Source organism: Pseudorasbora parva, chromosome 21 (genome assembly GCF_024679245.1).
Source record: "Pseudorasbora parva isolate DD20220531a chromosome 21, ASM2467924v1, whole genome shotgun sequence".
Taxonomy (NCBI): Eukaryota; Metazoa; Chordata; class Actinopteri; order Cypriniformes; family Gobionidae; genus Pseudorasbora; species Pseudorasbora parva.
In genome coordinates, this window is record NC_090192.1 from 14,221,964 (window position 1) to 14,248,611 (window position 26,648).

The 26,648-nt window shown below is 37.6% G+C and overlaps 1 protein-coding gene across 1 annotated transcript in view; it reads left to right on the plus strand.

Annotated features, from left to right (window-relative positions):
* kcnh4b (potassium voltage-gated channel, subfamily H (eag-related), member 4b) overlaps positions 1-26,648 on the plus strand; it is a 71,787-nt gene that overhangs the window by 16,191 nt on the left and 28,948 nt on the right. Inside the window, exons 2-10 of the mRNA XM_067430196.1 lie at positions 1,775-2,008; positions 4,062-4,193; positions 4,580-4,710; positions 12,704-12,944; positions 13,219-13,376; positions 13,595-13,802; positions 19,642-19,836; positions 21,992-22,191; positions 24,690-24,939. Of these exons, the coding sequence (XP_067286297.1) occupies positions 1,775-2,008; positions 4,062-4,193; positions 4,580-4,710; positions 12,704-12,944; positions 13,219-13,376; positions 13,595-13,802; positions 19,642-19,836; positions 21,992-22,191; positions 24,690-24,939 (1,749 nt within the window). The remainder of the gene's footprint in view (positions 1-1,774; positions 2,009-4,061; positions 4,194-4,579; positions 4,711-12,703; positions 12,945-13,218; positions 13,377-13,594; positions 13,803-19,641; positions 19,837-21,991; positions 22,192-24,689; positions 24,940-26,648) is intronic.

The following is a 26,648-nucleotide window of genomic DNA, read 5'->3' on the forward strand; positions in this document are numbered from 1 at the left end:
CCACCCTCGGGATCATTGTCATGCTGAAAGACCCAGCCACGTATCATCTTCAATGCCCTTACTGATGGAAGGAGGTTTTTGCTCAAATTCATTCTTTCCTTTACACAGATCAGTCGTCCTGGTCCCTTTGCAGCCCCTTTGGCATCCGTAGAGGGGGATTTTCAGCTTTTATCATCAAAGGACTCCCCTCCCTAATTGCACATGCTCCAGTTTAAAGCTTCATGTAAAGTGAAACCATCGTTCGGTCTGCAGAGGCTGTTGGAAAACATGCTCAGAATCAGATCTTTCAAAGGATAGTTGGTAATGAATGCTGGCAGTCAAAGGTGTAGACGTTGCAGACAGAATGGCCAAATCACAATCCACAGCCTGGTGGAGGATGCCCTTTTTGGGCATACTGACAAGGAGATGACCATCTCTCAAATGACAGAAAGGTCTAGCTCAGCCGGGTCTTGAACCAGGGACCTTCTTACTGTGAAGCAACAGTGATACCCTCTGAACCACTGTGCTGGCCACAGTTGATTATATTTATGATAATTAAATACGGCCACGAAAAAGGGGAGCCTCCCTTAAATTTGGCACAGCTAAACTATCATGTCAGAGATAAATAGCTACTCAACGACTTGGTCTTGACCCTCTTAACTGTCCACCTACCCGAAGACCTATAGATCCCTGAGTATTCCAATGGATTCACAATTCTACAACACTCCCAGAGTATTTCAAACTAGGGTAGTTAAGTGTAAGGTCACATTCAAATGTATAAGTTAAGTAAAGCAGGTTCTAGGGGTGTACCCAAAGCCTAAATTCGATTTCAGAAAGGCATCCAGAATGAGTAACGCATACTGCAGAGCCCCTAGAGGGATAGGGTTAGGCTTGCTGCGATAGTCTATTACATTATAGTACGTAATATATCACTTATCACTTAGTGATAAGAACATCTTGCAGTATATTTCATATTTCACTGTAATAATTAAAAAGTTACAAAAATTTTAATCAAAATGTGTGCATAGAGCTTTTGTGTATAAATGTATGTATATATATATATATATATATATATATATATATATATATATATATATATATATATATATATATATATATATATATATAAATGTATGTGTGTGTGTATATATATATATATATATATATATTGTGGCAAGCAGCGGGGCAAGGGACCGCGAGAGCGGGCCGGTGACGAGTTGTGATGGTGATGAGTGCAAGCTGCGTGGCGCGCCGGTCTCATCTCGCGGCCAAGGGACGGGAGCATAAAAGGAGGAGCGAAGGCAGCGGAGGACGAGAGAGGACCAGGCCTGGATTTATGTTATGTTTTGTTTACGTTTTGTTTTGTGTGTGCGGGCAGTCATCCGTGAGGGACTGCCCGCGTTTGATTATGTGTGTGTATGTGCAGGCAGTCGTCCGTGAGGGGCTGCCCGCGGTTTTACTTTCGTTTTGTTTATTTATTTTGAAATTAAAGTTTGTTGAACGTTCGCCGGTTCCCGCCTCCTTCCTTCCAATCTACGAACTTCGCTATATATATTATTATAAGTTCTTCACACACTTGCAGTATTCACTTCAACTTGAGCAAAATGACACATCCACTTGAACCGAATACCATAAACATCCCTTTTAAGCTGACAAGTGGTCAAATGCAAAGACCGCAAAGAGGGTATATTGATTTGGAAATTATAAAACAGTACTGCATAAAACACAATACCCTCGACTAGCTTTACAATGTCTTTCAAAACATTAATATCAATATCACTTTTTTGTCCCTCAGACAGCAACTTCCTCCTTGGGAATGCTCAGGGTCACCGTGGCTATCCCATTGTATACTGTTCCGATGGATTCTGTGAGTTGACGGGGTACGGACGAACAGAGGTGATGCAGAAGAACTGCAGCTGTCATTTCCTCTATGGCTTGGGCACTAGTGAACAGGTTACTCAGGGTGTGGAGAAAGCTCTGGAGGGCAAGGAGGAGTACCAGGCTGAGGTGCAGTTCTACAAGAAGAATGGTAATAATACTATAGTTATAATACCTTACTAACTTCAGTTAACAACTAATATATTAGGTAACCACTGCCATGATAATAAAAAAATGCATATAATTTAGGGAATAATGCTCAACCGTAAGCAGTTTTCAGGATGCCAGTTATCCTCTGGCTATTCAGTTAAAACAATGTAGAAAATACGCATACTATAGTTATTGAACTGTTAGATTAAAGAGTACCTTTAAGTTCAAGGTAGGAATGAATGAGAAGATGCATCCTGAAACATCCAATGATAAGCCACGTTAACAAGCTAATCAAGGTCTTCAATGGTACTTTACAAATTACAGGGATGGGCATTCGATTAAATTTTCTTAGTCAATCGTCGGGAGAATTAACGATCAACTATCGATTAATTATTAATATTTTTATTATAAAAATAATTATTTAACTTTTATAATTTAAAAAATGCCATGAATACAAAAATTTAGTGTGTTTTTCCTCGATGAGACCTTTATTACAAGATCAACTTGTGGCAGACAGTAAACTACATTCATTTAGCTGAACATATTATGTGCGCGTTCATATGAGTTTCTGTTGCGTGCATTTTCTAGCATGTCTTTGCACACAAGAAACGTGTCTGACTATTTCGGGTTTTGGCTCGCACTATATTGAACTGACACATTCAGTTTTTAAGTATAGTGTCTGTCCTCTAACTGAACTAAATTATTTTATTACTATGAAAATGAAAACAATGGTACCGACGGTGCTGCGGAGGGCAAGTGATCCAGTGATCCAGTGATCCAGTAATGTTGGCTTTGGGAGTGGCCAGGGCAGCGAAGCAAGTGCATTCTGGGAGTTGATGTCTTCCATCCACATGAGCCACAAATAAACTGTATGGCATTTCTCAGTATAGAAGGCACCAAATTCAAAAAATAATTTCACAATTCTACTACATTAATGACCCAATTTAAATACACATTCATCTTCCCAGCGCTGAAGTACCACTTTAAGTGTCCTCCACACTCCTGTTGCGTGTCCTCAAGCTGGCAACCCGCGTAACTCGCCAATATTTTGAATTTGGACTGCAGTCCCTTTTTTGACCACTAGCTGTCATTCATACATACCACACCCTTAAGCAATATCAAGTCAAGTCAGGTTTATTCAAAGTCAAAGACAGTGTGCCTCCTTTTTGACAAATCATACACAACGATGCCTCCCAAATAAAAAATAAAAAATTTCAATAGTAATCAGTGTGCCGAGAGTTCCGCACACACACGGTATGCGCATCAATAACAGACTTCCTCTCTGTGCCTAATGTACGACTTCTGTATGACACTGTAATCATCTTTACCTTGATTATAATCGTTGTCATCCATCAAAACATTTCTAGCGCAGCTGCTTGTCATATTCTCATGCAGTGATTGGGTGTTTGGATCCACCGTTCAGTCTGTATTTCAAAGCAAGATGAGAAACGGCATAGGCTGTTTCGCAACAATCACAGAATAGGAGAGAGATCATGCTTTGAAGCCAAGTACACCATCTCTGATGAAATTGACCAGGTTTTGCCTCTGCACTAGGGCTGTTTTAGACTGGCTGTTTGGATGCATTCGCTTACTGGATCCTTGGACTGAAAACTTTCCAGGAGTTTACGGTTTAAAATGATCTGATCAAAATTCTGATCAGAGGATCGGAAACATAATGCCGACTATAGTCCAAAAAAACTACTACTACTTTTTGCTTTTTAAAGTATTGTTTCCACTAATTTGAACCTCTCTGGGCACCTACCCTGACATGCTCTGGCACCCCACTCTTTGAAAACCCCTGATATAGCACTTTTCACAATACACTGCTAGAAAGTTATTCCATAATCCTTTAGTCATATGTGGCTGTTGTGAAAAACTCAAATTTGGTTATATACAGGAAATATATTGCTCTATTTTTAACACAATGCCAACATTAGATAGCCTGTTACTCTATTGTTCTCTGTAAGACTTAAGTCTTCCAGGTTTGTCCCAAATTTACAGCTGAGGTAGACGTATATCTCTATGTAACACTTCTTTTTGGTGTGTTATCACAGGAAGTTCGTTCTGGTGTCTGTTGGACATCGTGCCAATTAAGAATGAGAAGGGGGAGATGGTGCTTTTTCTCTTTTCATTCAAGGATATCACAGAGACATATGGCAAGAGCCATCACAGCAACAAAACTGATGGTACTGTATTCACTAAAAACATTTTTCTCAGTAGTTTTTTTTTTAAAATGTTGACCAAATAAAAAACTTGGAAAGCACTGATTTTATTGTCAACACTTATTGTTTTTCGACATTTGATAAGAAATCACAAGTTTAGAGGGCACATGTACTGTACAATGAAAAAACTCTTAGATTGGAAAAAAATATAAAGTTAAAAACACAACATTTTAGAAACTATATGATCTAATAAAATCAATGTTTTATATGGTTTTTACAATTGGTGGTTGCATCTACAAAACACACACAACTTCTAAAACGCATGGAACACACTGGCACAATCGACACATTTAGACATTTAAAAATGTTTATAATTTGTAAACTTTCAAGTCTATTTTAATTTTGTGCAGATAATAAGCCATACAACAGGACCACTGGAAACTCTCATCTCAGTAAAGCCAGAAGGAGGGGTCACACCATGATTTACCAGCTAACCAGCCAGTTTACCCGTGACAGCAAAAATGACGTCAGCCTAAGTCGGGTGAGTACATGCATGAACAATAATTTCTCATGGACATTCTATTATAAATACTAGGGGTGTAAAAACAGTTTATAATGTACCAATTTTACACAATCAGTTATATTTTCAGTAACATGAATATTTCATTGAACTCTCAATTAAAATGAATACGAAATTTATAACAAAAATACACTATTAAAAAAAAAATTATTAAAAAAAAAATCAAGTCGCACATGAGATCATCAGTCCTCTGGCTTGTGCAATGAGATGAGCAATAATCAAAGTCTTCTGTGCTCTCTAAAATTCGAGTACTTGCATTATACACAACAATATGACGTATACCCCAGTTGTTAAAAAAGTTGTTAAAACTTATTGAATATTAGACGACAGCTCATTGCCAATTTGACATCTCTTTATAACAGTCAAACAAGTCTTGTAGTAAATCTTATATACATGAAAATATATATAGATATTTTTAATTGTTCGATACCTTATAAGAAGTCATTTGATTGGTACATCTATCCTTATCAATGTACTGTCATTACACCTCTAATACGTATGATAAAAATCACCCATGCATACAGAACCTTTATATTTAAGTGTTTATAATTTTAACCTTTTTTATCAAGAAAGATGATATACTTAGTCAGCACTTAACTAGTTTAAGTTACCTGTTTAGAACATTTTGCAATTTTACAATGTCTCATTGCACTAAGAGCAAAAATTACATTATCAAGCCATTTACTGATTTACAGTTTAACTGTTGGCCTATGTGGTTGAAGGGTTTTCTGGGTATGGGATGAGATGCGTGCTTAGGGCTAAGGTTTGTTCAAATCTCCAAACCTACATAAAGAGCAATGGTAAAAGTGATGCTTGCCATAGTAAACACCACAACATTACTAAGCCAATAGCATGCATTATATAATGATTAACAGACCATTAATGTATTCATAAATGTCACAAAAGTTTAACTGAATATCTTTAAAAAATAAATATTCACATTTAAATGTGGATTATACTGATCAGTTAAGATTTAATAATCATTCTTAAAGGTGCAGTAAGCGATTTCTAAAAAACACTGTTTATAATTGACACCAACCCCTCCCTTCATTGTTTCGCCCCCAAAATGTATAAACTTGCAATGCAAGATTGGATTGCTCTTAATCACAGATATAGCAAAGCAAAAATGTTATTATAGCTAACATTACAACAACAGAATATTTCAGTTCTATGAAACATAGCAAAACCGATGTTACTCACTTATGGAGCAGAAACAACGTAACCTCGACATCTGCTTTCAGGCCTTCTCGTTTAGGCTAATCAAAAGTTAGCTAGCCTTAAAAATAAATTTACTTTTCCTTATATCCAGACAAACTTATTTTTTGTTGTTTTTTTCTAGTCATAAAAAAAGAATGCAATAATGTGGAAGTTTCAAATTTCCATATTTTATTCAGAATACAACATAATGACATATCAAATGTTTACAGGGGAAAATAAGTTGATTTTAAAATTTGATGGCATCAACACATCTCAAAAAAGTTGAGACAAGGCCATGTTTACCACTCTGTGGCATCCCCTCTTCTTTTTAAAACACTCTGCAAACGCCTGGGGAATGAGGAGACATGTTTAGGAATAGGAATGTTGTCCCATTCTTGTCTAAAACAGGCTTCTAGTTGCTACTGTCTTAGGTCTTCTTTGTCACATCTTCCTCTTTATAATGCGCCAAATGTTTTCTATGGGTGAAAGATCTGGACTGCAGGCTGGCCATTTCAGTACCCAGATTCTTCTTCTATGCAGCCATGATGTTGTAATTGATGCAGGATGTGGTCTAGTATTGTCATGTTGGAAAAAGAAGGTCTTCCCTGAAACGACATCTGGATGGGAGAATATGTTGTTCTAGAACTTGGATATACCTTTCAGCTTTGATGGCGCCTTTTCAGATGTGTAAGCTGCCTATGCCACACGCTCTCATGCAACCCCATACCATCAGAGATGCAGACTTCTGAACTGAGTGCTGACAACAACTTGGGTTCTCCTTGTCCTCTTTAGTCTGGATGACATGGCATCCCATTTTTCCAAAAAAGAATTTCAAATTTTGATTCGTCTGACCACAGAGTTTTCCACTTTGCCACAGTCCATTTTAAACAAGGCTCAGAGAAAACGTCTGTGCTTCTGGATCATATTTAGATATGGCTTCTTTTTTTACCTATAAAGTTTTAGCTGGCAACGGCAAATGGCACAGTGGATTGTGTTCACCGACAAGTATGTTCTGGAAGTATTCCTGAGCCAATGTTGTGATTTCCATTACAGTAGCATTCCTGTATGTGATGCAGTGCCATCTGAGGGCATGAAAATCACCTTCATCCAGTATGGTTTTCCGGCCTTACACACAGAGATTGTTCCAGATTCTCTGAATCTTTGGATAATATTATGCAATGTAGAGGATGATAACTTCAAAGTCTTTACAAGTTTTCTCTGAGAAACTCCTTTCTGATTGCTCCAATATTTCTTGCTGCAGCTTTGGGTGAATTGGTGATCCTCTGGCCATCTTGACTTCTGAGAGACACTGCCACTCTGAGAGGCTCTTTTCATACCCAATCATGTTGCAAAATTGACATAATAAGTTGCCCTTTTCTTCCTTTTTTGAAATGTGTAGCTCTCATGAAATCACAATGTCTCAGTTTCAACATTTGATGCTATCTATATTCTATTGTGAAAAAATATATAAGTTTATGATATTTGTAAATCATTGTATTCCTTTTTTTATTCATACTTTGTACAGTGTGCCAACTTTTTAGGAATCAGGTTTTTAGTATACTTAAAAATATACTTGAGCATTACTTAAGTATACTTCATAAAATTAACTTGAAGTATACTTCTTTTTCATAAGGGTGTGCAGGATCACATTTTCTAGTGACATTTTGACTTGTTCAAAGAGTGTAAAAGGTGCAGGCCAGAAGTATAGGATGTTTAATTCTCTGTGTCACATGTCACATGTCACATGGCAATGGCGAAACAGGAGGCCAGACTGGCAGGCTGCACTTCCGATCACTCCTGGTAACAGATGGCCATGCTTTCAGCTTGGCTTTGCTCTCAGCAGAGCCACCTGGCTTCGTTCGATCACACTCCAACTGACTGAGAGAAAAATAGGCAAACAAAAGCATCATGAGCAGGGCTCAACAATAAGGATTTTTGGCCCAGTAGTTCATGAATGTCCCAGCCAATATTTTCACTGGCCACATAAATAAAACATTATTCTCTTAGCAACATGTTAGTGTCAGAAATGTTTATGTGGTTTTCAATAAATAATAATTTGGCAAATAAAGCTGGAGATTCTATAGCAAAAATGTAACTCCATGACAGCTATAAATTCATAAACATTTAATACTTTTGATGGCTCAGGTCTGTATAAGAGATACTGTGCTCATGGGGATCCAGGTGCCATTTCAATCATTATTGTTGTTCAATCATTTCTACTCATTACAGTCTACTGACCTGTGAGGAAAGGCAAAAAGCCTGTGTTACTGATGCGATCAGACATTCTAGCAATTTTTTTTAAACAAAAAATGTAAGTTCCTTTGATTACTTCAGCCACATAAAATGGGAAAGGAACAACTGAGACCATTTATTCAGCATTATTAGCATCAGACTAGTGTCCTTAATTCAAATCAGTTTTATTTGTACAGTACTTTTCAAAATACACATTGCTTCAAAGCAGGGGTGTGGGACTGGGGGGATAAAGGGTACTGAGTAACCAGGGCCCAAGGCAGGGAAGTCCGTTTTCTATACATACACATACATAGTAGGGGGGCCCAGCAAAATGGTTTGTACCCAGGGCCCAAAATTTGGTGCTACGCCCCTGCTTCAAAGCATTTAAAATTGTTATAATGCGGGCTTATTGTCCACATTTAACACTGTTTGGCAATGAGAATGATAATCCATTTGAGATTTGCCATTTAAATAACACCACTGACAGATTTATATTAAAATCTATTTATATTAAAGCCAGGTATTTTATTTTATGTCTATATACACTAATAAAGCACAACATTATGACCACTGACAGGTGAAGTGAATAACACTTATTGTCCCTTCATCACGGCACTATAGCCAGACCACTCAAAGTGTCCAAGCTGACCCCTGTCCAGCCAAAAGCACCAACAGTGGGCAGATGAGCATGGGAACTGGACCACGGAGCAAAGAAGGTGACCTAGTTTGATGAATCACGTTTTCTTTTAGATCATGTGGATGGCCGTGTGCGTGTGTGTCGCTTACCTGGGGAACACATGGCACCAGGATGCACTATGGGAAGAATATCAATATTAACAAACACCTTAAGTGTAATGATGGTTGCTTGCAAGGAGGTGCGGCTTTGATTTAAAAAGAGCTTAGAGATTCCTTAACACATGTTTAACCCTTGACAAATTTATACTTGACAAATCAAACATTAATCATTGAAAAAAGTGTCTGTGGATTTAGGGTCCTGGAATATATTTGATTATATTAAAGAAATATTGTCAGATTCCTAGTGCACAATGTATCTTCAGAGAGAGTATTTAAAGGCATGAGGTACTGGAGTGTGTTTAGCTGAATTGTGGGTCTGTTCTTTAATCTTAATGAAGAGTGTGGCAGATGAGAGCATGGTGGATTAGAAACAACTTGATTTGGTGCCTCAAACTAATCCTGAGCAAAGACCATGAGCTCGCCCCTTGCCCTGACTTATGTGATGTAAAAGTTAAATTAAAGAAAACCCCAGATTTATCATCTCTTGTGTGATGTCCTTACAAGTGAAGATTAAATGTAGTTTCTTGTTTTTTAATGAATAAGATTATTCTGTAATTTCTTCAATGAAAAGCACGAGACAGTTAAGTATAGCAGTGACATTTTTGTGACATTTGAAAAGGATATTTAGAGATTAATTTCTGCATAATAATCACGTGACAGCATAAGGGACCATTAGAATGCGTTTTTCCATCCCAATGTGCTCCTACCATTATTTTTTCTATGTAGACAGATGTGTATAACCATTGTGCCTGAATCTTGCATGTTTCGCAGCATCTTGCTCATGACACAGCATTTAAAAACAGCATTCAAGTTAAAATCAGGGTCTGGTTCCATAAACAGCTTAAACTAGCCTTACAAGTTAGTCATCATTTTTTTCCTTCAAGACTGGTCATCATTTTTTTACAGTTGTGAAAAGTTAGACTGCATGGTCTAATTTGAATCCAGTTGATTAGCCTTAGCTAATTGCTAGTTAATCAGGCTAGTTCTTAAGACACAGTCTTAACTTAGCGGCTATGTGTATACCATTAGGCTCAGTTCAACTTTTTTCCCCCATTCCCTTTTCAAAGCAAAAATGCATTCTGTGTAAACAAGTCCTAAGAAGTCCACAAGCAAAAAAGAAAGATGACACAAAAAGTATTTTACACTTGCCTTAAAATATTTAATAATGCATTCACATTTTCAATGAAATACATTTTCACAAGTTAAATGGGACATATCAAGAAAATCTTTTTCCGTGTTTTAGAAACTTTTTCTGAGTTTAAATGCTATAATCAGGCCCCTGGTGCATCTACCAAACCAAAACTTTCTCAGCAAGCCACTTAGATTTCTTATTTTTATTGTAATATTACCGCCTCTTAAAGGGATAATTCACCCCAAAATAAAAAAAAATCCCATGATTTACTCACCCTCAAGACATCCTATGGTGTACATGACATTATTCTTTAAGACGAATACAATCCGAGTTATATTAAAAAATGTCCTGGTTCTTCTGAGCATTATAACGGCAGTGAATGGCAGCCCAAAATGTGAAGCTCAAAAAAGTGCATCCATCCATTATAAAAGTAATCCAGCCATTTACTGCCATTATAATGCTTGGATTAGCCATGATTGCATTCGTGTTGCATTAACTCGTCATTGTATTCGTCTGAAAAAAGAATGTCACCTAGGATGGCTTCACTGAAAACCCTAATGAGTTGATTCAACCCAATTGATTTGAGTAAACTCGTTCCCTCAATTCAATTGAGTAATGGAGTCTCCCAAAACTTGTATATTTAAGTTCACTTAACTTGGTGCTCACGTTCACTGTACTTAAATTGCTAAGTTCACCAAACTGGATACACAGTTCAGTGCTGGGTACCAACCAATCAAAACTTCCCCATGGGTCCCAACATGCATTGCGGAAATTATGCATGAATAAATTATGCATTTAAATTCTGACTCATTTTCTTTGATTCTTACCATTTTCTTTTACTTTTGCTGTTTTCTTCTGATGTTTTTGTAGCTTTTTGATGTTCAGAGTTGATCTGTTAATTGGAATATATATATTTTTTTTAATATATATCATAGATTATCATTTTTTTTAAAGTTCAATTACCATAACAGTGAAAGATCTCATGGTTATTATTATTAATTCTTCAAAACTATTATTAACCGCTTCGACAATCAGAGCATTAGACTCCATATGAGATCATGGATTCTGTCATTACATGATGATGTTATTATCATCAAAGAATTAACAGCATCACATCATGATATTTTCTCTTGACTTTGTGTTCCACAACATATGTGTCTCACAACCACAAAGCAGCCAGAGAAACACTAATATTACATTGTCAAGGGTCAAGAGCCCAACTAAAGCAAACACTTATCTTCATCATGATGACTTCCAACGAAACTATTATTTTCATTAAAACAAAAATAAAGTCAATCTGGTTAGTTATACGTTAGTTCACATATTATTGTTAGGTTTAGTAACTTACGAATTTAAGTTTGCACGCAATGAAAAAGTCTCCATCTTAATTTGAATCAGCAAACAGACGAGGCGAAAAGGACCGCCTTTTGTAAATATCCTCCAATCAGTGAATTAGTTCTCTTGTTGCCAGACAGAACTCCTGGCATGGCCAATCACATCAAAGCAAGACCAGTGCGAGCTATTTTAATTAGTTATGATTTTGCGTTCATACAACTTGAAATCTTAAGTTTATGTATTTTGTAGGTTAATAAGTTATACTAACTTATATTTGTGAGTTTCCGGACTAAACTAGTAATATTAAGTCAAGATTTCTTGATTTGTTTAAGTAAAGACAACATTAGGGTTTACAGTGTTGAGGGTAAATTTTTATTGTAATATTACTTCATTATTTTCATTGCATTACTGGCCACCATTTCTGGGTCATTTTCATTTTGGGGTGAACTATCCCTGTAAATTGCACGTTTCCACCCATGCCATGTGTATTTGTCAGTTTAAACACAAAAAATGTGAAAGAGAAGTTACTCATGAGACTTGAGGTCTGACAGCCTTCTGTGTGACACTGACAGACTGTGTGAGTGCTTCAGATAAGCGCACTCAGAAAACGATCCATTTGAAGTTAAATCTAATTTAGCTTTAAAATGCGTGGAAATAAACTTTAATGATGAAAGAAGCACTATGCTATCCGTGAGAGTAATCACGATATAGATGCTAATCAAAACCAAGCAGATGTCTTGTTAGTATTTGGCAGTGACTGTACATGCAACATCAATAAGGTTTATATTGAATTTGGTATTTTAATATCACTGTCTCAGTGCTTTAATACTGACTAGAAACCTGGTAAAAATGACTGGCGGTGGCGGACAATGTAGGAAAGCCTTGTTTTGCCCTCCAGGTAATGAATTTAGGCAGGAACTGTGTGGAGAGGGGCCAGCACGCAGCAGCTCATTTGCATTTAAAGGCACATGCATGAAAACAGCCTGTTCTTGACTGTGGTCAGAAATGGGTATTTAATTACAACATGGATCTATAAATGATCTGTGAGGTATTTTAAGCTGAAACTTCAGACCTGTGACTTAAATTACACCTTGTAAAAATGGGCATAATAGGTCCCCTTTAAACAAACTTTCACGGGAGAAACATATGAGAAGCAAAAGACTTCAGCAAAACTCCTTATTTACTCTTCATTTAATTTCACAGCTGCCTTGAAGATATCGAGAACTGAGATATGAGAACTTATCTGTAGCTTTCTCTCCTCAGGACATGTTTGAAAAACCATCCCTGCCTGAGTACAAAGTGGCAGCAGTGCAGAAGTCTCGATTCATCCTGCTGCATTACAGTGTATCCAAGGCATTGTGGGATTGGATGATTCTGCTGGCTACATTCTATGTTGCTGTGACCGTGCCGTACAATGTGTGTTTCACACCATACAGCGACCTGGAGACTGCAGGCAGGAGCACAATAGTTAGTGACATTGCAGTGGAAATGCTTTTTATTCTGGGTGAGTTTACTAAGAAAGCAAGAATCTGAACTGTAGAACATTTGAGTGACCTATTAGCATTAGATGGGGTACCATCGGCACATCAAACTGCAGTCATCATCATTAATATATCAAGAGTTTGTCTTGTAGTTGTGTTGGGCTATATTTTATATTTCTCATGCTAAGCATATGATGCAAGAACTTGAAAATATGACGATTCATTTTTTCCCCAGTCTAATTGTAAGACTAAGTAAGACTTTCATGCAAAAGTCACTAAACAGCTTTTCTCTTTCAGACATCATTCTTAACTTTCGCACCACCTACGTGAGTCAATCGGGACAGGTGGTGTACGAGCCTCGCTCCATCTGTCTGCATTATGCTACCACGTGGTTCTTTGTGGATCTGGTGGCCGCGCTGCCCTTTGACCTGCTTTATGCATTTAACATTACAGTTGTGAGTTCCCATCTTGTATGAACTGTTTTCACATGTGTGATTGTAGAAACTATTGTAGAATCAAATGGCTTATTTAAAATAGTGGAAAGGAGAAAGTATGATTATTCAAATTAAATCTCCAGAGGTCCTTTTAAAAAGTTCTGTGGCTGCACCATGATTTTTATGTGATTAAAAGTTACAGGTTATTGACACACTGCACATGTTTGTGCTTGTTCAAGACATCTCTAGTGCACCTGCTGAAAACTGTGCGATTGCTGCGTCTGTTAAGACTGCTGCAGAAGTTGGACAGATATTCGCAGTACAGCGCCATGGTGCTAACACTGCTCATGTCGATGTTTGCTCTGCTGGCTCACTGGATGGCCTGCATCTGGTATATCATCGGGCGCAAAGAGATGGAGACCAATGCCAATGGAGCCTGGGACATTGGTGAGATATATTTACATAATCTGATCAATCAAATACATCATAGAAAAAAGCTGATTGGTGTTATGTGAAGGTTATATAGGATGTTTGAGCATCATTGCATCATTAGAAAAAACACTCAATCAGAGCAAGTCTCTTAGAACCACTTAGGAAGAGACCATTTGACCAGTGTAAAATGACCATCGGGGGTGTTTACAAGCTGTTTAGGGTTTAAACTGCAAAAATAGACCATTGTGGAACTCTACAAACAGCTGTACCATAAACATTCTTTCTTTTCAATAGCATGATCAATCACAGTGAAATATAGTTCTGCTGTATGCACAACTTGATTTGCTACCAAGTGTTTAAAAACAATACTCTGAGTACCTTTTAAAGATTTGATGTTACTAACCCGACCAATTCCGACACATCCATTGATTAGATCCTCAGAAGTAAATGGTAAATGGACTGCATTTATATAGCACTTTTGACAGACGGCCTATGAACTGATGATTGAACCACCAATTTTCTGGTTTGTTGACAACCTACATGAACCACTGAGCCCTAAGTACTTGTGATAACACCTCAGTTCCATTTAAACATGTCAGATTGATTAAACCATCCCATTTTTGTGCCCCATTTTCCCAGAATTTGCATAATACCATCCAAACAAGATTGGCACTGGCCATTGCAAAATGTTTGGAGGAAGGAGGTTTTTGCCAGACAAAGTTAAGTCTGCTGTATGGTTTCATTAGTTCTATTGTTTGTACAGTTCTGTGTTCATTATATAGACACGCAGGGACACTGCTTAACCCTAACTTAACTTTTATATGAATTGTCACCTCTCACACTGATGATGTAACTGTCTGACTTTCCTAATTTTCAAAATTTTTGTACTCATCAAAACTTGTAACATTATTCATTTTTAAATGCATTAGGTAGAGAGACCAAAATAATATGAATCAGAATTTTTTGTTTGTTTGTTTAACAAATATACACCGGTCAGGCATAACAACACTGATTAGGAAAAATGGGCAAGCGTAAGGATTTTACAGAGTTTGACAAGGGTCAAATTGTGCTGGCTTGATGACTGGGTCAGAGCATCTCCAAAACTGCATCTCTTGTGGGGTGTTCTCTGTCTGCAGTTGCCAGTATCTATCAAAAGAGGTCCAAGGTGAACCAGTGACAGGGTCATGCACTCTAAATAATGCTGGGTTGTTTTTTTAACCCAAAATGCTGGGTTAAGACTGTTGGGTAATTTTTGTTGGTGTATTTTATCACATTTTAAACACCATTGGGTAGTTTCAAATTTCCAGTCGTTGGGTTAAACCTGCTTGGTTGATTCTACCCAGCGCTTAGTTGTTTCACGTGCTTCCCGCCTTGATTAGTTTAAATTCGCTCCCAAACTGTCATTTTGAAAGGACAATGCAAAAGGCAAAGCCACTGGTTGCAGATGTTTTAAGATAAGTTTGTTTGTTTTCATTAATAATCATTTTAATTACCATAATTATATATTTTTTTTTCTTCTTCGCGGCAACAATTCTTAAGCTTACATGACGTTAAGACGACAAAAGTTTTACCTCAGAATCAGATGCAATGTACTGACTCGTGTTAGTTTAGGTAGGCATGTGAGACGATAGATTACAGTTTGTGATTACACCGAACCATGATCCCCTTTCGAAAATTAAACATGGTTTTATGTAGGGATGTCACAAGTATCAGTTCTTCGGTACCAAGTACATACTGAAATTTAAAAATTGTTGCGATAGTATCACAAATAGACTAACGTTATATTCGGTCGCCCAGCTGCGTTCAGTCGCGTCACGCAGGGCTCCAGACTGTAGCCAAATATATACCAGTGTCTGTGTATATTAAATACTATTTAAATATTAGTCTTCCATGTTTTGCGTCTCTGTGTGAATGACGGGGTCGCGTTTCATATCATGAACACAGACAATCAAAAGTCACCGCAACCCATCAAAATAAAAGTTTGATTTAAACGTAATAAATTTACAGAATATATTAGGTGTGTAGTTGTCATTGTTGCCAATTTGAACACATTTGTGTGTTGTACCATTTGTCAAGCAATAAAAATGATTGTTTTAACAGTCTAAATATGCATTCTTCATTTGTTCTTTCATGATTGTCTAGTTTTACAGCTAATGCACAGGATAAATTTTAAGAACAACCAACAAGAATAACCCAGAATAGCAAATCCATTAATGGTAAAAAAATTGACTAGATTTTGGGTTTTCTCAACAGCCCAGCCTGCTGGGTTAAAATGCCACTGGGTTAATTTAACCCAGCATGGGTTCTGTCCAATATTTACCCAGCGCTGGGTTGCCAATTGGGTTGTTTTTAACCCAGCCATTTTTAGAGTGTGGGTGGCCAAGGCTCATTGATGCGCATGGGGAGAAAAGGCTGGCCCATGTGATACGATCAAACAGACGAGCTGCTGCTTAAATTGCTCAAGAAGTTAATGTTGGTTCTGATAGAAATACACAGTGTATCACAGTTTGTTTCGTGAGGGATGCATAGCCTCTGACAGACTACCACTACCGAAAGCACATTGGGCATGTGTGCATCAGAACTAGACCATAGAGCGATGGAAGAAGGTGGCCTGGTCTGATGAATCATGTTTTCTTTTACATCACTTGGATGGCTGGGTGCGTGTGAACACATGGCACCAGGATGCACTATGGGAAGAAGGCAAGCCAGCAGAGGCAGTGTGATGCTTTAAGCAATGTTCTGCTGCACTGTAAAAAAAAATGGTTGGTTTTTGTTGGTTTAACTTAAAAAAAGTAAGTAACCTGATTGCCTTAAAATTTTGAGTTTATTGAAATTAAAAATTTGAGTTGATACAAAGAAGGACATTTGTTTAATAAATAGAAACTCAAAATATAATTGTATCTGAACCACATAAAAAAAATTGATAAATCATGAAAATAGCACAATTGGGCATGTTTCACTGTGTCATCAGAAATAAAACACAAACACTTACCCAATATGCTTACAAAATCTTTGATTTTGATAAATCTTGATTTTAATAAAGGTTGTTGAATCTCAAAAAATGTTCATTGTATTTAAAACATTTATTTCAATGAACTCAAAATTTTAAGGCAACCAGGTAACTTTTTTTCTAAATAATTTTTTACAGTGTGGGAAATCTTGGGTCCTGCCATCCATGTGGATGTCACTTTGACACATACCACCTACCTAAGCATTGTTGCAGACCATGTACACTCTTTCATGGAAACGGTATTTCCTGGCGGCTGTGGCCTCTTTCAGCAGGATAATGCGTCCTGCCACAAAGCTAAAATGGTTCAGGAATGTTTTGAGGAGCACGAGTTTGAGGTGTTGACTTGACCTTTAATGCTTAATTATGACTGTTAAAATGTTCAGCCCCCCTGTTACTTTCACTGTTCATTTTATTGCTCTATCATATTTAATCTTTTATTTAATTGAACAGCACATATTTAAAGTTGCTTAGTCAAGACTCAATGCAAAGGATGTTTTTCTACTGGGGTGTTTGGGTCAGTGGTTCAAATGTTTAGATACCAGTGAAATATCACAATTCTCTATTACAATTTTGATACTACAGCAAAAACTAAAGGCAAATTCATGTCAATTTAAAACAATATTAAAGACAGGTAAACAGTAATAATAAGTACAAATAATCCAACTACAAATAGCTAATTAAATACAATAAAACAAACATACAAATTAAATAAACAGTGCTTTTCAGATAGTTTCAACTGTAGTTACTGTTTTCAGGTACACAGTAAAAAACGAATTTGTTCCTTTTACTTAATTTAATTGTGCAAACTCATTGTCTTAATTCAATTAAGTAAGCACTACTTAATTCCATGAAGTTGTTCTTACTTAAACCGTTTAAGTTTTGTTAACTTAATTCTATCTGTGATCTGAGGAAGCATACTCCCAGAGTGCATAGCGGCATGAATAAATTAATTGCTTCATTTGACTATTTTTGGCTTTATTTTAACATTTGTCTTTTGTCAGTATAAACCCAATAACGACAACAAATAACATCGTAAAGGTCTTATTAATAATAAAAAATAAAACAATTAAATTTAAAAAATCCTAGTTACCATTGTTGTGTTTTGCATGCTGAATGTTGAAGTCTGTGTGTGACTCACGCATTGTCAACTGCTATTGTCACAGATATAGGGGGATTATATCAACCCAATTAAAAGTTTATGCCATAAATATTAAGAAAACATTTTTGAAATATCATTATTTGACATGAAATAGTTATATTATATAGCTATTTTATATATAATATAACTTCCCTTCCTTTGAAATCAGATAACTGGGATTTTTTCTGGAGAAAATGATTCAAATGTCTCTTAAAAATTGCCCCGCCTCAAAAATCGCCGGGGGAACTTTTTTTTTGGTTTGGTTTGGCAAAATGGTACTCAAACCAGTCAAGTAATGTTTACTTGGGCTTTCTAAGTAACAAAGGCATAGCATGCAAATAGTTTAGATTACTAAATTGTTTTAAGTAAGTTCAACAAATTATTGGACATTAAGTAAAGTTTATTAAAAAGTCTTAGTAAGAACAGCTGTTGGATTTTACAGAATAATGTAATTAAATGTAAAATTACACTGTTCACTTAAGACATATTAACCAACTATATTATAGGACACTCAAAAAGACAGGCATTTTTACACGATTTTGTGTGAATTCGTCAGTTTAAGCATAATCATTTCTATTAATTTCAATACATTTACTTTATATACATATTCTCTGTTATTTTACTTCAATGATAGGTTTGATTTTAATGAAAGATCAAAAGGATAATGCAGAATTAAAATCACAGCCATCTTTGATCAAATTTGCCAGGGGTGCCAATAATTCTGACCACACTGTATCTACCCATTTTGTGTCTCAAAGTTAGCTGTTAGTCTCTGTTCACAGATTTTTACAATTTCAAGGACACATTTTTCAATAGGTCACTTTTTCAGTTCTCCTCCTTACCAACTTTGTTTGGTACAGCAGTAAATTTAACATCCAAAATGCACTAAAACTTTGTCTTGTATAGTTTTATATTCAGTTTATGTATGTAAAAATGCAAATTGGTTGATAGGTAAATTTTTTGGTACATATCTGTATTTTTGGTGGTGGTTGTGTCTGAGTGAAAAAATAATTAATGTAATTTTAAAAATATTATTGAATGTATTTTCTGCCAAATCAATGGAAATTTTTAGTTCTCGGTCTTAAAGATTGTTAAAAAAAAAAAAAAAATTGGTAAGATTTCCAACTGCAGTGACTATAGGTACAAGGGGCAATTTTTTTGAACAGTGTTGCTTGGGAACTCTCCCTTTGTGAAAGGGCAACACATTTCTATCTGGATACTTTAGATTGGTTGTGGGCCTGTGTCTCACCTGGTTACCCATTGATGGCAACATTGCCCAGCAATATCACTTAAAAAGTTGCCCAGTGTTATGTGTGCTCATTTCACAGTCGAGCGCATACAAGCTATTCATCAGTTTTTGGCATGTATGAAACTGAGGAAGATGTGTCTGCCAGTAAATTCTGCCTCATACAAGCCCCATCTCTGCATGTACCCTGAATCAGAGTCACTTATAACATGCATTTGGGCACGCAACGTATTCACATTCATATTGTTTAACTTGACTGTGGTCACTGAAAAAGGTCTTGGTTGATTCTTGTAAAGAGTTATACTCCTTTGAAGAGTGAACATCCTTAAAAAGCAACTATATTTCTATTCTGTTTGTTCCAGAATAGAAATATATTACAAAATAATTGGCAAAATGAGTGTTTGGCCAAATTGTGCAGAACTAACATGCAGTATAACATTTGTTTCTTTTTTTATGTCAGGTTGGCTGCATGAGTTGGGCAGACGTTTGGACAAGCCCTATCTGAACAGTACGGTTGGTGGTCCTTCGGTTCGCAGTGCCTACATCGCCTCTCTGTATTTTACCTTGAGCAGTCTGACGAGTGTGGGCTTTGGAAACGTTTGTGCCAACACTGATGCTGAGAAGATCTTTTCTGTTTGTACTATGCTCATTGGAGGTAAGCAGAAACCTCCACAGAATTCTAGATTTCATTCATGGAAGTAGCTCTTTGAAATACCTTGTTTTGTTTCATGCCTTTATGCCTTCATTCATTCTGAATATTTATTACAACATGCTGCTCCATTTATTTATTTTTTGACAACTGGTAGCACAATTTGTAAAACTATGGCTCCTTCTCTTTAAACTCTACAGACAAAACCCAAAAACGCATATAGCATGCACAACATCACACATCTTCAGCAAACGCAATACTCATCCTACTGCATTAGTTCCTGCATAATTACCTACTAATGACAGTTCGATATTCTTTATTTTCATATAACATTGTTTTACAGTTTTATTACAAAAACACTACAGTGAATATCCCAGATAATAGGTTTATGCCATTTGCTGTGTCAGTGCAATTTTAGTTATTCTCAGGAGTTTTAAAGACCACTTACATAGTATGTAAGGATTGTATTCATGTCCAGTCTATGGACAAGAATTTATGACACACTGAAATGTAATCAATTACATACAGAAGGAACAATACACTGCGAGGAAAGCCAAGCAATCCTCTTTAAGGCCGTGTGTCCACTAAAGCCTTTTTCCCACGGCTAGCATATTTTTTCCAATTCTTTTCAATGGGAGTGTTGTGTTTTTGAAAATGGCAGGAGCGTAACGAAGGGCTGAGCATGTATTTCACACTGAAAACGCTGAGTAAAACGGCCGCCACCTAGAGTTGAAGATTGTTCAACTTTGGGCAAAACGCAGCGGTCATATAACCCTGTAACCCAAGACTGGTTTCCTACTGAAGCTAAGCAGGACTGAGTCTGGTCAGTACCTGGATTGGAGACCTCCTGGAAAAAACTGGTAGCTCCTGTTAGAGGTGTTAGTGAGGCCAGCAGGGGGTGCTTATCCTGTGGTCTGTGTGGGTCCTAACGCCCCAGTATAGTGATGGGGACACTGTACTGTCAAAGAGCATCATCCACCGGATGAGACGTTAAACCGAGGTCCTGACTCTCTGATCATTAAAAATCCCAGGATATCCTTAAAATATAAAAAGAGTAGGAGTGTAACCCTGGCATCCTGGCCAAATTTGCCCATTGACCTCTGGCCATCATGGCCTCCTAATAATCCCCATATAATGATTGGCTTCATCACTCTGTCTCCTCTCCACCAATCAGCTGGTCTGTGGTGGGCGTTCTGGCGCAATATGGCTGCCATCGCATCATCCAGGTAAATGCAGCACATTGATGGTGGTTGAGGAAATTCCCCCCTTCTATATGTAAAAGCGATTTGAGTACCCAGAAAAGTGCTATGTATCGAGTATATGCAGCAGGTTCGTCCCTGAAACCGCCCCACAAAAATGTAACTACACGTTGCGACGACGCAGGCTGCAAGATCTGTGAGTGGCCGGCTTGGTAGCATCGCATTTCCTCCTATGCCTCTTCTGTGCCGCCGACCTTCGTCTGAAGGGACTGTTGGCAGGCAGGTATAGACCCCGAGGCATGGCAAAGCAACGCAGCGTCTTGCACTCAGGGAACTAAGGTTACAGTCGTAACCAGAGACGTTCCCTTTCGAAAGGGAACTTGCGCTGTGTCGGAAAAACGCCCACTGCTGGTGACAACTGTCAGGACAAGCAAATTCAACTGAAAGGCCTGAACCAATCCCCCTCTGGTGGCTGTCAGTGACAGCATTCCCTATGGTGAGCCATGAACCAAGAACCAACCCATTCAACAGAAGGGGTTCCTTTAAGGGAACGTGGCTTGGGAACCCGAGGGCGCCCCAGCCAGTCACTATTTGGGAAATCTTTACCGAATGCCACCAGGGAGGCCTGACCTGGTGTCACTACGTGAGACGCTTCTGTCGGCCAACCCTGTCTGTTGGAAAATGGCTGCTCGTCGAGATCCTCCTGGACGGTTCTTCATTGGACTCTGGCTCAAATTGATAAGGCAAAATTGATGTCTGTTCATACACTGTATAAAAATGTTATCCTCGCATATCACTCGCATATGAGCCAGAACCTCATAACAACCTCATAATAATTTTTCATAATAACTTTTAATAAAAGTATTGTACATTTGTTTGTTTGCATGTTTAACATTAGCCTGTTTAACACCATTACTGCTAGTTTGCTAGATTATGAATCCTATTGGCTCTTTCTCTAACAGCTCTCATGCACGCTGTGGTGTTTGGGAATGTAACAGCCATCATCCAGCGCATGTACTCACGTCGCTCACAATACCACACGCGCATGAAAGATCTGAAGGACTTCATTCGTGTTCACCGGCTGCCACGCCAGCTGAAACAACGCATGCTGGAATATTTCCAGACCACCTGGTCTGTGAATAATGGCATTGATGTCAATGAGGTGAGAATGTCCCTGGTTTTATCTATGCAGAGAGAATCTCTTTTTTTTCTTCTTTTTTTTTTTTCTTTTTACATTTACTACACATATGAAACACCATCTAAGTGTTTTGGGAAATGCTACTTAGCCAAAAATTAACACATTTACAGCTAAATCTACATATTTAAATTACATATTTCTCTTCAATTTCCTAATAATAAATTGGTGTTGGGTAACTATGCTTACCCCCACTATCAGGCAGATGTTTCCCTTATCTTTTGAATGGGCTCTCACTCAAATGGGGCATTGCAAGCCTCAAAAGCTTTCCTGTATGTATGTTTTGTTTTTTTGTTGTGTTTTTTGGCCCGAGAATCACATCAACAATCAAAGAACTTTGCATCTCACAGTGATTTAGAGCGCTTTCTGGTTCTTCATCACGTTAAATGATGATTATCCATGTAGAATGACCAAAACACTGAAAAGTTTTCCACGGCATCACCGAGCACCCCACTTACGCTATTTATACAGCATCATATCTGTGAAGTTCAGGCCAGGATGAGCACTAAGATGCCATTAAAGTGAATAACTGCTTGTGTGGTGTGCAAACCAAAGCCCCGTTTCCACCAAAAATACCCGGAACAATTTGTACCAGGAACTTTTTCACAGGAACTTTTCTTTTTACTTTCCTCTCTTGTCAACATGAGCGCGGCGCGTGCCGTCACGTCATGTAAGGACACACACTTAAAAGTAATCGGTCAGGTCGTTTACATGGTGAAAACAAATGTATAACAAATATGGAAGAGATTCAAGCTGTGCTGCTTTTGCTGGTTATGTATAGGTTTACGAGGTAATTAACAACGACAGAAAAGAGCATTAATATGCAGATTCAGCAGCATATTCAGAAAAGCTTGTAAAGCTAGATTTAAAATGATAATGTATATTATTATCAGCTATTATGGACATTGCACGTGAGATGGCTGATACGAACGCGGAGCGCGCCATCAGGCAGAGAGCAAGACTGATGAACGCAGAACGAACCTCGCAAAAGACTTTTAAAAATGCCCGTTGAACTAAAATGCTGCGTGAGCTCAACCAATCAGCTTGTTCAGCGCCCAAGTCCCGCCCTCGAAAGTTCCTGAACTTTGAAAAAGTACTACCTCGCGAGCAGGGCCGTTTGGAGGGGGAAATATTTACCCGGAACTTCATTTAGACCCTGGTTCCTGCGGTCTAAACACACAAAGTACCACCCAAAGTTCCTAGTTCCTGGATAAAGTTCCTGTAGTGGAAACGGGGCTCAATTCCATTGCGTTGTATATCTCCTGCCTCTGCTCGTCCATTAGATTGAGCTTGTCCTAAGATACTTAAATTGATCAGCAACACAGTATGCATCTCGAACAAGCCTTCATCAGCAACGTTACGTTACTATGCAAATGACTTTACGATCCTAAATCGGCATCAAAAGGCAGTGAATGCAACGCATTTGTGCAGTTCAGCATAATTTGTATATCCAGAGATTACAATCAAGCAGCTGTTGGCTCAATTAGCTGCTAATTAAAAAATGGTGGTTGGCGGATCACAAGTTTCTGTTCCTCTTGTTGGTCATGGTAACCCCGCCCCCAGCCCCTGACGCAAGCGGTTCTTACTTCTAGACCAGCAATGATTTGGTGTTACTTAAGAACCACTTTTCCTGGTTTGAGTTAGTGCTTTGGGTGTGAAAGACAAAGAACCGATTTCAAAATCTCTGGCTCTCTGTGCACTGCCTTGGTAGAAAAAGGGTATGAGAGACCTACAGTTCTGGGGTGCTTCTAATTTCTTATTTATGCATCTTTATTTCCATTCCTCGCTTCCTTTTCTCGCGTCTCAGCTCCACCCCCCTAAGGATGTGAGGAAAGGAAGCAAGGAAAGAAAATGAGAATGGAGGAATCAAAGGAAATCTTATTTGTATATCGGATCATCCCTCAAGCCCCACTTCACAGCATCATCAGCTGCACTCAAGGGATCTGCCCTTATTTTGTTAAAGTTTGGTTATTTAAAAATGTCATAATAAGCTAGATGAGATATTTTAGATGTACGGTTTATATAAACTGCAATGGTAAAACAAAAATTTAAGTAATTGTGGCAGATGTGAAGGGGGAGAAGAAAAGGGGGAGAAGAATTTATATTTGCATCAGGCTTTACATTGGATGCACATCCTCGCTAATAGCTCCTTTGGAAGCTACATCATTTCTCTTTCCTTGCAGTCCAATTAGGAATCTAGGTACTTGAAGATGGCTAACATTGGTCGGGCAGAGGACAGAGGAAATGAGGAAGCATCCACACAGCATAGCAACAACCTTATGTTCTTGACTAACGAACACCATAGCTGCCTAAAAGCCCACAGAACAGCCTAGCAACTGCATTTCCATCTACTTGTTTGAATCTTCCTCATTTTTAACTTCTAAAAACCAAAATAAAAGTTTAAAAAGCCTTGTTTTATATAACTCTTGTTAAATAGTAAATTATGTTTTCTGTCTTTTCTGCAGCTCTTGCATGATTTTCCTGATGAGTTACGTGCTGATATAGCCATGCACTTAAACAAAGACATCCTACAACTGCCTGTGTTTGAGGGTGCCAGTAGGGGTTGTCTGCGCTCTCTCTCCCTCCACATCAAAACCTCTTTCTGTACACCAGGAGAATATCTCATCAGACAAGGGGACGCATTGCAGGCCAACTATTTTGTCTGCTCTGGGTCACTGGAGGTTCTAAAGGACAACATGGTCTTGGCTATTCTGGGTTTGTAACACACTTTGGGTTTGTAACATTTCTTTGTAGTTTTTTTACCTTTTGACTTGTTTTTTGTACATTCTACATTGACTTTCCTTCTGAACACTACACCGGATTTACTAATACAACTGGCACAATGTTATAGTACTATATGTTGAAGGAATGTTTCAGGTTCAACGTACAGCATCTTTGACATGTTGTCCACACCATCACTTTCAATTGGTCTCCATGTTTACAGTAACACCCCTACAATAGAAGTCTAAACAGGGCAAATCAGTGTAAGAGCACAATTCCAAAAAAGAAACAATGGGAGTGGAAAGTCATCTACTGATGATTCGCAAATTAATAAAAGAACACAGACGCAGCCAGATATTTTCCATAATAGCCAATAGAATCTACCAAGAGCAGCACATATTAGTGTCTGGTTTAAAGGTGCACTATGCAACTTTCCATCCACTAGAGGATATTCCGCTATTCAAAACAAATGTGTAGTTTGATGACGCAAAGATTGAGCGCAGCATCTTGTGATGTGGTCTTCACCTCACAGCCGGTGGAAAATAGGACTCGGGCAGAAATCACGTTCATGCATGTGGTTATTAACATTACTGTAGTATGAAGCAAAGCAGGACCGAGTGTTGAGGAGCTGAGCGTAGCCACTGGAGCGATTGTTACACAAATACCTGCCTCGCGAGCACCGGGACTTTTATAATGACGGGACGGGACGGGACACATTCGTCGGGCGCCTGCACTATTTCCACACTTCCGGTTATGATTATGAGGTAATGCAGCTCTGTGTTGAAAACGATGTTATGACGTTACTCTGTGCATACTCTGCGAGAATTTTTTTTTTTTTTTTTTTGGGGGGGGGGGTCTTTTTTGATTTTAATTTAGTATCAATTCATATGTAGTATATAGCTTACTGTAGCACTATTTTAATATATTAGCACTATTTTAAGCACTATTTTAAATGTTTCTTGGGTCAAATTAAATGTGCATTGATTATACACAAATTATATGTGAATTAATATTCACTTGTGTGTGCTTATATGTATCATTATTCATTCAAAATATTAGGATGCTAAGTCCTAATGTGATGCATAAGTTATTAACATTTTAAAATTTCACATTTATCATATCATATCTAAATATTTATTAAAATGCAAGTTTTTGAGCAACTAGATTAGATACATGTATATTTATTAAAGAGCCAACAAGGCATCTACTGGGTAATGGCATTACAAATTAACATTATTATTTTTTAGCCACAAAATGACTCTAATTAACCTCTTTGTATTGGAATTCTCTATTTTAACCTAAATTACTACAAAAAATGTAATATAAATTATAAAAATATTAGAAGAAATATATTTTAAGTGGTCATTAATTGACAATAATTATTGCACAAATAGTATTTAGTACCAAAACTCTTCAAAATATTCAATAAATATTATTGAACTAAAATATAGAACACTTATTTCATTGAAAAATAGTAACGGTGTATGGTCACATTTGACCATCAATGAGTAGCCTATTAGTTTGACAAATTAGTAAGAAATAGCCTACCTGAGGGCTAAATACAAGAATAAAATTAGTATTAACAATGTTGCATCTCTATCACTCTCCATAATAAAACGATCCTGTAAATATGGCTGACCATATTTCACAAGCTGTACTGTTTACCAAAACTTGCTGCAAACATCTGTATAGTAAAACTGTTG